Here is a 14,390-nt window from a genome sequence, read left to right as displayed (position 1 = left end):
AGCTTAAATAAAACACAATAAATAATCACTATAGGTATCATGCAATAGAGAGGTTTAAGACTTACAAATGGCAGCCCTGAGAGGTAGGAAGACCGAGTCTCACTGTCCTCATTTTACAGATGAGGAAACTGAGGCTCAGTGGCTTGTCTATCGTGCCCTAGTTAATGAGTGGCAGGTCTTGGATCTGGGCTCAGGGATCCTGACTCCTGGTTGAGAAAGTCACCAAGTGGTTGACCTTTCTGAACAGGTTGGTTGGTCATGAGTGATGACGGTCCCTTCTCAGGCCGGGTTTTAATTTCTTACCTGCCTGGTTGGTGGTGATATTGACGGAAGCAAACTGGGGCGAGAAGGGACTCTGGTCAGTGACTCCATTCACTGCCTGGATCTCGAAGGTGTACTGGGTGTGGGCCAGCAGGTCGCTGATGTAGATCCTGGGCTCGGTTAGACCCAGCTGCCGGGGGGCAAACTGCACATTGTCCCCACAGCGGGTGCAGGCGCCCCGACCTGAGCCACAGCTTTTGCAGATGATGTTGTAAACCAGATCCTCTCGGCCACCTGAGTCCCGGGGCGGCGTCCACTCTAGCATGAGGGAGGTCTCATTGATGCTGGAGATGACAGCCTGAGGTGCAGATGGGATGGCTAGGGATAAACAAATGAGTCAGTTAGTGGCTGGGGTGTGGGGAGGCCTCCTGCTCCACGAGAGGACAGCCTCATACCGGGGCACTATGTTCACTCCATGTGAACAAAGAATTTCATACACCTTCCAAAATGGATCTGACCATGTTGCTTCTCTGCTCAAAAACTTACTGTGCCTCCCTATTGCCCCTAGGGTAAAATTCCAAATCCTTAGATCTGCTATTTAAAGTTATTTACAATCAGTCCATTTTCCCTTAAGTTCCCATCATGTATATCCTCCCTTCCTTCCTCCCTTTCTCTTATCCTCCCTCCCTCCCTCTTTCCTTTCTTCCCTCTCTCCCTCCTTTCCTTCCTTCTTCCCTCCCTCCTTCCTTCCTTTTCTTCCTTCCCTCCCTCCCTCCTTTCTTTCCTTCCTCCCTCCTTTCTTTTACTTCCTTCGTTCGTTCCTTTGTTCCTTCGTTTCTTCCTTCCTTCCTTCCTTCCTTTCTTCATATTCTCATACCATAGTAGAGGAGACTTTAGGGATGGGGAAAGTCCTTGAACTCAAAGCAGACATGGGGCCTCCTATTTGGACTTGGAATCAGGAAGATTTGAGTTTGAATCCTGCCTCAGATTCTGTCAGCTCTGTCACCCTGTGCAAGTCAGATCTGTACAATGAGAGGCTTATGCCTACTTCTAAGGTCCCTTTTACCTCTAAATCTATTATCATATCCTTCTGTGATCTGGATAGACAGAGCTTGCTACAGAAGGACAACAGAGAGTAGAGGGTTCAAGAATTATTTGGTGGATTTTGGCTCTCACATCTCNCCTCCCTCCCTCCCTCCCTCCCTCCCTTCCTTCCTTCCCTCCCCTTACCTTCTATCTTTGTATTAATTCTAAGATAGAAGAGCAGCAAGAGCCAGGCAACTGGGGTTAAGTGATTTGCCCGGGGTCACATAGCTAGGAAGTTTCTGAGGCTAGAGTTGAATCCAGGTCCTCCCAACTACACTGTGCCACCTTGCTACCCTTCTAGAATGTTTCCTGTGACTCCTCTTCATACACTTTCTATTCAAGCCACAGTCTCCTGCTAACAAATAATTTCTTGCGTGTGACATCCCATTTCCCACCTTTAGACCTTTGTATATGTGTTTCTTCATGCCTGAAATATACTCCCTCCTCATTTCCACCTCTTAGCATCCCTAGTTTCATTCAAAGCATGGCTTGGGTGCCACTTCCTACACGAGGCCTATACAGTAGGTCATAAATGCTTATTGACCGACTAACCGTATGTACTGTCTCCTGCTTGAATCCCTCTGTATATAAGTCCTATTTACTTTTGTGTATACTTTTCTATCCCCCTTGCCTTGAAGAATGTCAGTCCCTAAAGGGTAAGTTATGGTCTAATCTTTTCCTTGCATATCAAGCCATGTCTTCTATCTTATAGTTATTTAATAAATGTTGAATTAAAGACTATTGAGGAAAGTTGTTACCTGCTCTTAGCTCCCAAGGACCTGTTCAATACCAAGAAAGACTCCAAGCAGCCTTCTCTCTTTTGGTATCTCTTCTCTCCCCATCTTGATTTCTTGCTTCCCTTGTCAAACTTTTGGCTCATACCTGGACTGTCCTTCTCTCTTCCCTCTTTATTTTCTCCCAGTTGACATTTTACTCATCCTTCAAGGCCCAGCTCTAAGATCCTCATCCATGAAGCTTTCTCTAAGCACCCCAACTCCTCATTAATAACAGTATCTTAGATTCATATGGCACTTTAAGGTCTGTAAAACCCTTTACACATTATACACTATCTCATTTGGTCCTCACTACATACAACCCCTTGGAGTTGGGTGCTACTATTATCCCCATTTTACAGGTGAGGAAACTGAGGCAGGCAGAAGTTAACTTGTCCAAGGTAATATAGCTAGTAAATGCCTGAGGAAGGATTTGACCTTGGATCTTCCTAATCTAATAATGCTCTAGGTACTTTGTCAATCTAGAAGCTACTTTTTTCTTCTCTTCTTTGTATAAACATGATTCTATGTATATATATCACAGGAAATTGCCAAATAAACAAGATACTTCCTCTTGACACCAAGGTTGCTCCTGTTGTGGATGACATTATGTTACTGTGTCCCTGATCTTTAGAGATTGCTAGTTTTTTACATGAGACCTATGGTCACTCAAAAGGAAATCAGTCTGGTCATCCATACTGGAAAAGCCAAGTGGATGAAAAAAAAAAGGGTTGTCTAGATTTTGACCTGCAGTTCAACAGATACTCCATTTAAATTCATTAAGACCCCTATTTTGGTCAAACCCTACACATGGGTAATAAGCTATCTCCAAAAATGAATGGAAGGAAGGCATCTTTCTGAATTGAATTTAGAAAACTGTGCTGTACTTTTAACAGGTTCAAGCTGTTTCTTATAGTAAAAACCCATCTCTTTAATACTAATACCCTTCTGGAGATGTTGCCATGTGACAAATCTTGCAATATGAAGATCTCTGAAGAGTCATAAGCAGCTCACTGTATAGCCTACATCTCTTTACCATGTTCCCTATCATGAGAGGCATTTTGCTGAATGCTTTTTAACAGCTAGGTAGACCATCATCAGCATTCCCCTCATCTACTTATATAGTCACTATGTTACCAAAGAATTGACGTTCCTTTGGCATGACCTGGCTGAAGGAAGCCCTGCTGGCTCTTCCTTGTCTAGATGGCTACTAGCTACCCCTTTGTCCATCCATCCATCCATCCATCCATCCATCCATCCATCCATCCATCCATTCATCCATCCATCCGTCTGTCCCTCAGATGCCTTTAGAATTTTGAAAATGAACTCAAATTTAGTTTTCAAAGTCCATTTTTGTCCCATTTTCAGAAATCAGGAAAATGTCAGTCCTTTTCAATCTCCATGGCACTTCTTTTATTTTTCCATATTGTTCCAAAGATCAATGGCATTGCATAATAGCTCAGTATCTTCAGCACCTTGGAATGCAGATTTGGCCAGTGGCTATCTGAAATTATCAAAGGGAGCTGATTGCTGCCTTACTATCTCCCTACTTCACGGTGGGCTCAAACCTCATCAGCCATTCTTGCTCTGTTCTTTCCAGTCCAAGGATTATCCTTGGCAGAGGAAATAGGAGCATGATTAAGACCTGAGGAGTTCTGCCTTCCCTCTGTCATGTTTTCATCTTCCCAGTGGGCCTCTCCTTTCTCTGAGTTTCTTCTTTTCCTTAATATGTCTAAAAAAGAACCAAACATGTTTGTTGGCCCTAACCTTCCCTCTCAGCCTCAGCTTATTCATTCTAAGTGTTGGCTTTCTTGATATTATCCTTGGGGGACTATGCCACGCTTTTCTGTTCATCCTTGCTTCCATATTCTCTACGTGTCATTGAAACGCCCAAGTTGGCCATTAACGTACCTTGTGATGCCTCTAAAGAGAAGGTGGTCTCTTAAGGAAATATTCCCCCTTTTCTCCTTATCAGACTTGTTTCTCTTTGCATTTTTAGAATTTGCATGGGATTTCGCAGGAATTTTAGGCCATGGGTTCTTCTCTAATCTTTCTCAGAGCCCTTTGGAATAATCTGCTTCCCCCAAACTTAGGACTCCTCTAGCTCCCCTCTCCTCGATCAATCAATATGAACATGGAGGGTCCACTTTCCCACCAGGTTCCCATCACGTATATGCTTCAGCGGCCCTCATGCTTGAATTGAAATGACCAATATTCTGAAGCACAATGCAGAGACACTTGGTGGGTGGATGCAGACTGGAGCATTTTCCCAACGGTGGTTTGTAATCAAGCGGTAGAAAGGATGTTATTGGGGACATGGATGACCAGAACAGGATGGAGGCTGCTAAGTGGGTACTCCTAGTATACCAAAGGAGCAGTGGTGGAGGGCCAAAATGACCTTATGTTAGTGTGTAGCGTGTGGCTGATTACACCAAGATGAGATCTGAGGGGAGTTAGAGGAAAGGCAGCAAAGGCACTGGGCATATCCTCCAGGGAGAGACCTCCATAATAAGGTGTCCATAATAATGGCACAAGATGGGAAGACATGGGATGTATTGAGCTCTGCACTAGGCCTAGCAAAGGGCCCTGGAAATAGCAGGCACTTTAGGTCTCTTCTGTCTAATTTGAGTACCAAGGATACACCTATTTATTTTCATGTCTCTTAATCCCTCCAAAGTAGGATCTGTTTTTGCCCTTCTCTGTATCTGCAGTATTTAGCAACAGTGCTGGGCACATGGTAAACATTTAATAAATCCTTGCTGATTGATTGGCTTAATAAATGTTCAAAAAGTAAGTGGAGCTCCCCTTTTTTTTACCAGAAAGAAACCAGAAAAAAATAATTCACCTTAAAGGCTTGCTATGTGATCCTTTTAAGAACCAGCTGGGTTTTAAGAGAAGGTTGGGGATGCTAGGTAGCGCAGTGTATAGAATGCCAGGCCTGGAGTTGGGCGGAGCTGGGTTCAAATCTGGCCTCAGATACTTCCTAGCTGTGTGACCTTAGGCAAGTCACTTAACCCCAACTCCCCAGGTCTTGTGGTTTTTCTGTCTTAGAATAGATACTGAGACAATACTAAACTTCCAAAATGGATTCTCACTTCAAAACTGAATCTGGCCATGGACCACACCTTGGTTTCTACTGGTGAGAAAGTCATTATAGCCACATCCCATATCTAGTTCTCTAAGAACTAATAAACTAATAAAACATAAACTGAAAGGCAGCTCTTATGAAGGGAAGGAATAAGTATTTATTAAGTGCCTACTATATACCAGGCATTAAGCTAAGTGCTATATGAGTCATCTCATTTGATCCTCTCAACAATCTTGTGAGCTTGTTATTATCTCTAGATTACAGTTGAGGAAAATAAGGCAGACAGAGGGGAAGTGACTTGCCCAGGGTCACACAGCTAGGAAGTGTCTGAGGCTATAAATAAACTTGGGTTTTCCTGACTCCAGGCTCAATGCTCTATCTACTGTGCCTTCTAGTTGCCAGGGATCCCAGCAGGGATGAGACCAATGACAAAGATTATATTCTTTTCTTTAAAAAAGAAAAAAAAACCCATTACCTTCTTTCTTAGAATCAATATTGTGTATGGCTTCCAAGGCCAAAGAGCAATAAGGGCTAGCAATTGGGGTCAAGTGACTTGTTCAGGGTCACATAGCTAGGAAGTGCCTGAGGCCAGATTTGAACCTAAGACCTCCTGTCTCCAAGTCTGGCTGGAGTCACTGAGTCACCTAGCTTCCCTTCTAAGTTCTCTTCTGACCCTGGGAATATGGTGCCTGACAGCCAGTAAGTTCAACTATAAACTGGAGATGTTGAAACAATCTTAGGATCTGGCTGAGACCTTGGGCTAAGGGGGCTAACCTTCTTGGCCTGTTTGCCTTAAAGAATCGGATGAATTATCCCATTCATATGCCCAGATAAGCTCAATTAAGCTATAGAGCAATTAGAAAGTCATAAAATATTTTCTTCATTTGTAGAGAGAAGCAGCAATCCATAAACAAAATAACCTGAAGAATGTCAGAGATGGGAGGGACCTGAGGACACACCTTAGTTCCCAAGCTTGAAGAACTTCAGTGGTTCTGGGTTGCTTACTGGGTAAAACCCCAACTCCAGAGCGTGGACTCCAGTCTAGCTTTCTAGACATTCACATGATTTCCCTTCACACTGTGTATTCTGGTCAAACTGGACTAAACTGTTCCCTGATCTCTCCTATTCTCTGTTCTGAAATCCTTTGGAACTCAAACAGGCTTTGATTGGGGCTCCATGATGTGTTCACATGCACGAGCCCCCAGTGAGGGTCTTCTTCTAGTCAGAAATCACTTTTATGTCTCAAAGAAAAGGGTCATCTCTCTGCTATCAGGTATTCTCGCTTCTACTTCTTAAAAAAAAAAAAAACCACCACCTAATTTAAGCCCCAAACTATTTAAGGGTGGTCTGTGCGTGATAGGTCTCAGGCAGCCTCTGCTTCACAAGGAGATGGTTTCCCCCCAGGCGAGCTCAGCTAGGAATGTGTCCTCCAAATGCCCCCCTCAAACATACTGGTACACGGCATCTCCAGCGGGTCTAGGTCAGCTCGGTAGTACCCATTGCGGCAGACACAGTTGGTGGCTCCTTCTGAAGTTGTCCGGCTGTTGATGGGGCAGTGAGTACATCCTTCATCCCCCTGGTTGGCCTTGAAGGTTCCAGATGGGCAGCCTAGAGGAGAAAACAAATGAGAAGTCAACCCAAAGGGAAAGGAATGAATAGAGCAGGAGTGGGTGGCAGGAGAAAAGTCAAGAAATCTTGGCTGAAAAACAAGAATTATTTCCATTTCACAGAGGGAGAAACTGAGGCTCAGGGAAGGGTAGGTAACTACCTAAGGTCTCATGGGGCAGAGCTAGGAATTATGTTAGCGTGTAGGTTCCTTACAAACAGAAACTACTCAAAAATGGTAAGATTCTCATTTTGCAGATGTGGAAACTGAGGCTCAGAGATGTCGTGACTTATCTGATGCCACATTGCTATTAAGTGTCAAGAGACAGAATATGAATTCAAGTCCTTGGACTTCAAAACCAGTGAGAACTCCCTCCAAATCCATCAGCCTGACTCTTAAATCTCTGACCTTTTCTGTTTTTTTTGTTTTTGTTTTTGTTTTTTTTTCTCAGCCTCTTTGACATGGTCCAGTCTCAGCCTTCTGGGAGTCTTGAGTAAAAGCCAGTCAAGTCTTGGAAGAGATGAGCTTTGGAGGAATTCTCTTCCAAATACAGACGGGGGACGCTGGGGAATGCTACTCCCCTCCCTTCCTCTCCTCCTTTCCAGAGCAACTCCAGCAGCCCTGGCTTGGCACTGAGGGACCAGTTTCCCAAGGGCTGCTGGGAAGCTCTCCAGCACCAAAGATGGATGGATGATGCCCCCTTTGATCTGGCAAGGCCAGGTTGTCCGCAACCCCAGCTATGGACAGTAGAGGGTAGTATCTGAGTTACTAGGAAGCATGCCATCTCTACCCTTCCCCCCTAGCCCCCCAAAGCACTCTGAGGCGTGTGTGACACATGTTCTAGCGATCTCAATAAATAAACAGGAGCCCCGGGTGCGCAGAGGGGACTCCTTGCCTTTTCCAAACTCCACCCGCTGCCTCTCTCTTCAGCCGGCAGGCTTCTTTCTATTCCCAACTTCCCAGGCAGAAGGAACAGATTTGTTTTGGAGAAAGCTCTGCTGGTCCCCCATTCTGCCTTTTACTTGAAATCCAGAAGATAACAATAATGACAGTAAAAATAGCTAACATTTATAGTGTTGTAGGGTTTGCAAAGCACTCTGCAGACATGGTTTCATCTGATTCTCCTAACAACTCTGACATGGATGCTTTGCTTTTTCTATGATCCTCATTTTATGGAAGGGAAACTGAGGCTCTGACCTACTTGGTGAGACAGGATTTGAATCTAGATCTTCCTGACTCTGAGTCTAGCTTTGTGCATTTAAAGCCGGAAAGGACCAAAGCTTACTGTCTCAGTACCAAGCCCCTCGCTGGGAGAGGTGAGAAACTTGATGCCCAGAAAGGGATCATATGGATAGTGACTAGCAAAGTCACCATTTGAATCCAAATCTTCTGACCCACATGAAGTGTTCTTTCTAATGCACCCCCCTGTTTCTCTTTCCTTGCTTTCTGCATGTCTACCTCAGAGCATCCTGGGCCCACTGAGACTTGTGGGGGAGGCAAGGAGCAGTTCCCTCCTTCCTGCACTGGCTGAAGGCACCGAGGTCTGGAATCAGGCACCTGCCACTAACTCGCTTTGTGTGATTCCTTGGACAAGTCACTTCCTTTCTCCAGGCCTCAGTTTTTTCATTTGTCTAGTAGGAATGACTTAGTTCATTTGTGTATTATTGAGAACGTAGAAAGAGCTGGAAGAGATCTCAGACACAACCTAGTCCAATTATCCCATTTGACAGAAGCTCGAGACATCCACCAGGCCCAGGCAGGGGAAATGACCAACCTCGGGTCACAGAACCAGTTAGTAGCCACACTAGGTCTAGTGACTGGGTCTCCAGACTCCCAGGCCTGCCATATTTCTTGTTTCTGCTACACTCTGACGCTTCTGACACACCACTGGGAAGTGCGCCAGGCAGGGTGGCCTGGACTTTGTAAGAGAGATGAACAGGACACCAAGGAAAGGCCCTGACGTCCCCCTCCACTGCCGTCCAGGACTCACAGCCTCCCACCCAATCCTGACGCCTCAGAAGGCTGGGAGAGCTTCAGTTCTGGGGCTTAAGGCTTCCGTCCCTCCTTTAAGAAGCCTCCCCTGATTCCACTCAGCAGGCACAATCTCTGACCTTAGAACTCCCATTAGCACGTTGCAACTCAAATGTAATAATAATAATAACAGCTAACATTTATTGTTATGCACCAGGCACTGTGCTACGTGTAATTCTGGGAATCCTCATTATCTGTCTTCCTTGCTGCTCCCCCTATCAGACAGACCCCAGCTCAGCAAAGGCCTCTGCATGCAGTAGGTACTTAAAACATGTTGGCTGAATGGCGTGAATGAATCTGTGAAAACACCAAGCTCCCTGGAAGGGGCACACTTGAAGCTACCATCAAGCATCTCTCTTTGGCTGCAAAGAAAGAGCTGAAAACAGGTTTGGACAGTGGGCAAGAGGAACAAAGAAACCAGTGGGCTGTTAGAAACTGGAGGGATGTGTGTATAGGGCTGGGAGGGGTGGGGGGATGCTCGAGAAGGGAGAAAAGAGAATGGAATGCGGATGTGGTGATGAAGGGGGCTACGCTTTTATATTCTCTTTGAAGACTTCCTTTGGCTCTGAGCATTGTATGTTTTAAATTCCATGTTCCAAGGTCCTTTCAAATTGAACAGTCTATATTCTGAGGTCCCCACCAGCTCTCAGGTTTTCTGTTTAAAGGTCTCTCCCAGCTCTGACATTCTCTGTTCTAAGGTCTCTCCCAGCTCTGACATTCTCTGTTCTAAGGTCTCTCCCAGCTCTGACATTCTCTGTTCTAAGCTCTCTCCCAGCTCTGACATTCTCTATTCTAAGGATCCTCCCAGCTCTGACATTCTGGGTTCTAAGGACCTTCTCAGTTCTGATATTCTGGGTCCTAAGGATCTTCTCAGCTCTGAAATCCTAGGTTCTAAGATCCCCTCCTAGCTCTGACATTCTGGGTTCTAAGGTACTTCCCAGCTCTCAAATTCTGGATTCTAAGACCTCTCCTAGCTCTGACATTCTGGGTTCTAAGAACTATCTCAGCTCTGACATCCTCTATTCTAAGGGTCCTCCCAGCTTTGACATTCTGGGTTCTAAGTCCCCTCTTTCCAACTGACATTTTATATTGTAAATTATTTCCAGTTTTACATTCTTTGTTCTACCTTTCTATGTGCTAATGGAGGACTCTTTCTACTCTAACTTTCTAGATCTCTTTGTGTTGTAGTGGATAGAGTTCTAGATTTAGAACTGGGAAGACCCAGGTCCTGAATCTGGCATTTTTTAACTGTGTGACCAAGGGCAAGCCACTCCATTTTTCTTAGCCTCAGTTTCCTAATTTGTAAAAGATAGAGATCCAGGCCTGGAGTCTGGAAAACTTGAGTTCAAATCTGGCCTCAGACACTTCCTAGCTATGTGGTCCTGGGTAAGTCACTTAATTCCCTTTGCATAGCCCTTGCCCTCTGTCCTAGCATTGTTACTAAGGCAGAAAATAAGGGTTTAGAAAAAATGGAGAGGGGGTCAGCTAGGTGACTCTGTGCCCTGAGAGTAAGCCTAGAGTCTGGAGGTCTGAGGTTAAAATCTGGCCTCAGATACTTCCTAGCTGGGTGATCCTGGGCAAGTCACTTAATCCTCATAACCTAGCCCTTACTGATCTTCTGCCTTGGATTCCAAACTTAGTATGATTACAAGATGGGAGGTAGGGTTTTTCCCCTCCCTTTTTAAAGGAGAGACTTGACCTGGTCTTACCTCCCTCATAAGAATATTGAAAATCCAGTGAAACAGACAATGTACAAATATTTTGAAAAATATATTAGGCTGTGCCAAGGTTGAAATATAATTATTTGTAGATAGTTCAGGTAAAAATGTTATGTATTTAATCTGAAATCCCTAAGATGCTGCTGACTCTATGCCAGCCTGGAACATGAGAATACACACACACACACACACACACACACACACACACACACACACACAAAATGGTGGAGGCAATCAGTTCCCTCCACCTTTCCACCTTCATCTGTTAGGCTCAGCATGTCTCTGTTCCAACTGCTTGTCTTTCTCCTAATATGATTTGTAAGAGGCTGCCTTTCTGCTTGCTTCTCCCTCCATCTGGAATGCCCACCCTCCTCTGCCCAGCCAGCTCGTGCCCCTCCTATCCTGGCTCCAAAGTCACCTCTTCTCGAAGGCATCCCTCATTAACCCTGCCCCACTCAGGGGCGTCCTCAGCAGGCTCTACTTGAACAGCTAGGCAATTTTGCTTTGGGTCTCCTGCTTCTGAAATTGAAATACAAAATGCTATAGTTAGAAGAGACAGCAGGAGGATGCTAGATTTGGAGTGAGGAGGAGCCGTGTTCAAATTCTCCTCTCTCAATTATTAGGACCTGTGTGACGTTAAGGAAATTACTTAAGTCTCTCTGGGCCTCTGTTTATTGTTGTTCATTTGGGTCATGTCCAATTCTTTGTGACCCCATTTGGGGTTTTCTTGGCAAAGATACAAGAGTGGTTGGCCATTTCCTTTTCCAGTTCATTTTCTAGATGAGGAAACTTAGGCCAACAGGGTTAAATGACTTGCTCAGGGTCCCACAACTAAGTAAGTGTCTGAGGCTGGATTTGAACTCAGGTCTTCCTAACTCTAGGCCTATCCACTTCTCCACCTAGCTGCTCCAGTCTCAGTTTACTCTCTATAAAATGAAGGAGTTGGACCAGGTGATCTCTAAAGTCTCCCCTACCTCTAAATTCATGGCACAAAGCTTGATTTGAAAACACAAAATGTCAGAGCTGGAAGGGGCCAAAAAAATACTTTAAACATCCTGATTTTGCAAGGTGTGGGGGAGGGGGCAGACCCAAGAAGTGACTTGTTCAAGGTGATCCAGAAAATGAATGGCAAGGCAGGTATCAGAGATCAGGTCTTGATTCCCATTATATTTGCTAAGGAGCTTCTCAATTCAGATGGTCTTTCAAGGATGACATTCTATATTTGAAGATTCTTCTTAGTTCTGATATTATGTCGAAAGAAATGAGAGGGTTCCCCTTTATAAGATCCCAGCTCTCATCCCACAGAAGATCCCTTTGTACTCCAGATCCCAACTAACCTCCCTGGGTTTGGGAATGTCTTACTGCCTAATGCAGTATGGAAGAGGGGAAGTTTATATGATTCTATGTTCTAAAGTTCCTCCCAGCTGATGATATCTTCTGTTCTAAGATCTCTCCCAGTTCTGATATTCCCTGTTCTAAGGTCTCTCCCAGCTCTGACATTCTCTATTCTAAGGTCTCTCCCAGCTCTGACATTCTCTGTTCTAAGGTCTCTTCTGATATTCTGTGTTCTAAGGGTCCTCCCAGCTCTGATATTCTGGGTTCTAAGGTCTCTCCCAGTTCTGACATTCTGGGTTCTAAGGTTCCTCCCAACTCTGACATTCCCTGTTCTAAGTTTCCTCTCAGTTCTGACAGTCTCTGTTCTAAGGATCCTCTCAACTCTAACTCCCTGAGTCTGAGTCATGCCAGCCTGTAATTCTATTAAGTAGGTTCCTATTCTTCAAGATGTACCAAGACTCCTTTAGGCCATTGACAATCCAGGCCTATTTCTCTACTTTCAAGATTCTTCTCTCTCCACTGTCCATCCCCCCAACGTGGGAGGCAAGTAGATTCTGTGGAACCTCCTTTGTCTCTCACCAGGGTTTGACCCAGCTGACTCAGCAAAGCTCCTGGCCCCATATTTGCAGGAAGACCTTAGAAGGGATGTGGCTGCCTCAGAGAATCCCCAAATGAAGAGGACTCTTCTGTTGGGTTGGCTCAGCTCCTCACAGACAGGGCCACTCCCAAAGGGTGAGGCCTCCTCCCCAAAGGCAAGTGGGTTCACATGGACTCCATTACTCCTCTGAGGAGAGGTCACTCCCTCCTCCTCATCTTCCCAACCCTGTCTGGGCTTCACATTCCTTCTCCACATTCCTGGACTGGGCTAGGGGTGAGAATGACCCTTCAGAAAAGAAGAAGCCAAGGCTGGGCTGTATGCCGCCCATCTTCATCACTTAGATCCAGACAAAATCAGGTTACAGTGAACATCCCGGGTTCTAGATTTGAATTTTAGCTCTTGAATCATATGACTTTTACACGTTTCCTTCTCTCCCCCTCCAAAATCTTGTTCCTGGTTCTGGTCCTCATCATTCTCTTGATCTCTTTCCTGTACTATTTTGATAATCTTCTAATTGGCCTCCATTCTTTCCCTTTCCTAGGCTTGACCATATGTCACTCCCCTGCTTAAAGAGTTCCTGTTACTTCTAGAATCAAAGTCTGAAGACCTTGTCAGGGTGGCAGCCTTTGCCACAGTGCCTCCTTCATGATACTCCCCTTCATGGACGACGCAGTCTAGATAAGCCAACCTAGTTGCTATTCCTCTTCCAGGGTGTCCCATTGTCCATCTTCATTCCTCTTTAGAGTCTGTTCCCCATGTCTAGAAAGCACTTCCTTCTTACTTTCCCTCCTCTTGGAATCCTTAACTTTTTTTCCTCCCAAAGCTTAGCTTAGTTATTACCTCCTACGTGAGGCCTGGCATTTAAGGTCTTCTACAATCTGGATCTCACCTACCTTTCCAGACTTAGTTAGGACCACCTGTTGGTAGTTCCCCAAAGCTGGTGTTCTATTGCCAATCTGTTGCTTGTCTGTAATTTACTCCCTCCTCACCATTCGTTCTTAGAATTATTGGCTTCCCACAGGGCTCAGATCCAGCTACCTCCTCTCTGAACCTTTTCTGATTTCTATAGGGGGTAGTGCTCTCTCTTTGCTCATAATACCTTTAAAAAACAAAAAACAAAGCCCGTTACTTTGTATCTCAGTAACAACTCTAAGACAGAAGGGCAATGGTTAGGCAAATGGGGTTAAGTGACTTGCTCAGGGTCACACAACTAGGAAGTGGCTGAAACCAGATTGGAACCCAGGACCTCCCATCTCCAGGTCTGACTATTGAGCCAACTAGCTGCTCCATAAAGACTATTTTTGTCTTTCATTTTATCTTCTATATTAGCATAGTGCCTTTAACATACAAATTTAGCTTAATAAATATTTGTTAAACAAAATCGATATGTTTGCTGAACTGAAATGGATCACATTTATATGACTGTGTTTGCATAAAAATGATAATAGGCACTGACATTATCTTATCCTCTAACTTCCTTGCAGAGTAGGTGGAGCAGGTTTTTTCTCCCCATTTAACAGATAAGAAAACCGAGGCTCAGAGTGGGGTAAGTCTTAGACAAGATGGTCTTTGGGGTTCCTTACAATGATAAGATTCCTTGATTTGCCTGAAATTGCAAAGAGAGGCAGAGCCAGGCTTTGGAACCAAGTGGTAGAGAAAAAAGAGAATCTGACTTGGAGTCAGAGGACATGGTGTTTGGTGTAAAATTCTGGGCTTTGCCATTTGCCATCTGTGTGACCTAGGGTCCTTATTTCATTTTTTGCAAAATGAAGGGGTTGGACTTTCCTTCCTTTCTTCTTTCTTTCCTTCCTTCCTTCCTTCCTTCCTTCCTTCCTTCCTTCCTTCCTTCCCTCCCTCCCTCCCTCCCTTCCTTCCTTCCTTCCTTCCTTCCCTC

The 14,390-nt window shown here is 44.8% G+C and overlaps 1 protein-coding gene across 1 annotated transcript in view; it reads right to left on the bottom strand.

Annotated features, from left to right (window-relative positions):
• The window catches only part of EPHB2 (EPH receptor B2), a 218,888-nt gene that overhangs the window by 66,376 nt on the left and 138,122 nt on the right, over positions 1-14,390 (bottom strand). Inside the window, exons 3-4 of the mRNA XM_044671322.1 lie at positions 6,661-6,816; positions 304-639 (exon numbers count right to left, since the gene is read on the bottom strand). Coding sequence (XP_044527257.1) covers positions 304-639; positions 6,661-6,816 — 492 coding nt within the window. The remainder of the gene's footprint in view (positions 1-303; positions 640-6,660; positions 6,817-14,390) is intronic.

The sequence above is a fragment of the Gracilinanus agilis genome, chromosome 3 (genome assembly GCF_016433145.1).
Source record: "Gracilinanus agilis isolate LMUSP501 chromosome 3, AgileGrace, whole genome shotgun sequence".
Taxonomy (NCBI): domain Eukaryota; kingdom Metazoa; phylum Chordata; class Mammalia; order Didelphimorphia; family Didelphidae; genus Gracilinanus; species Gracilinanus agilis.
Note: the sequence above shows the minus strand (reverse complement) of the source record. Positions and strands in the feature narration are given on the sequence as shown.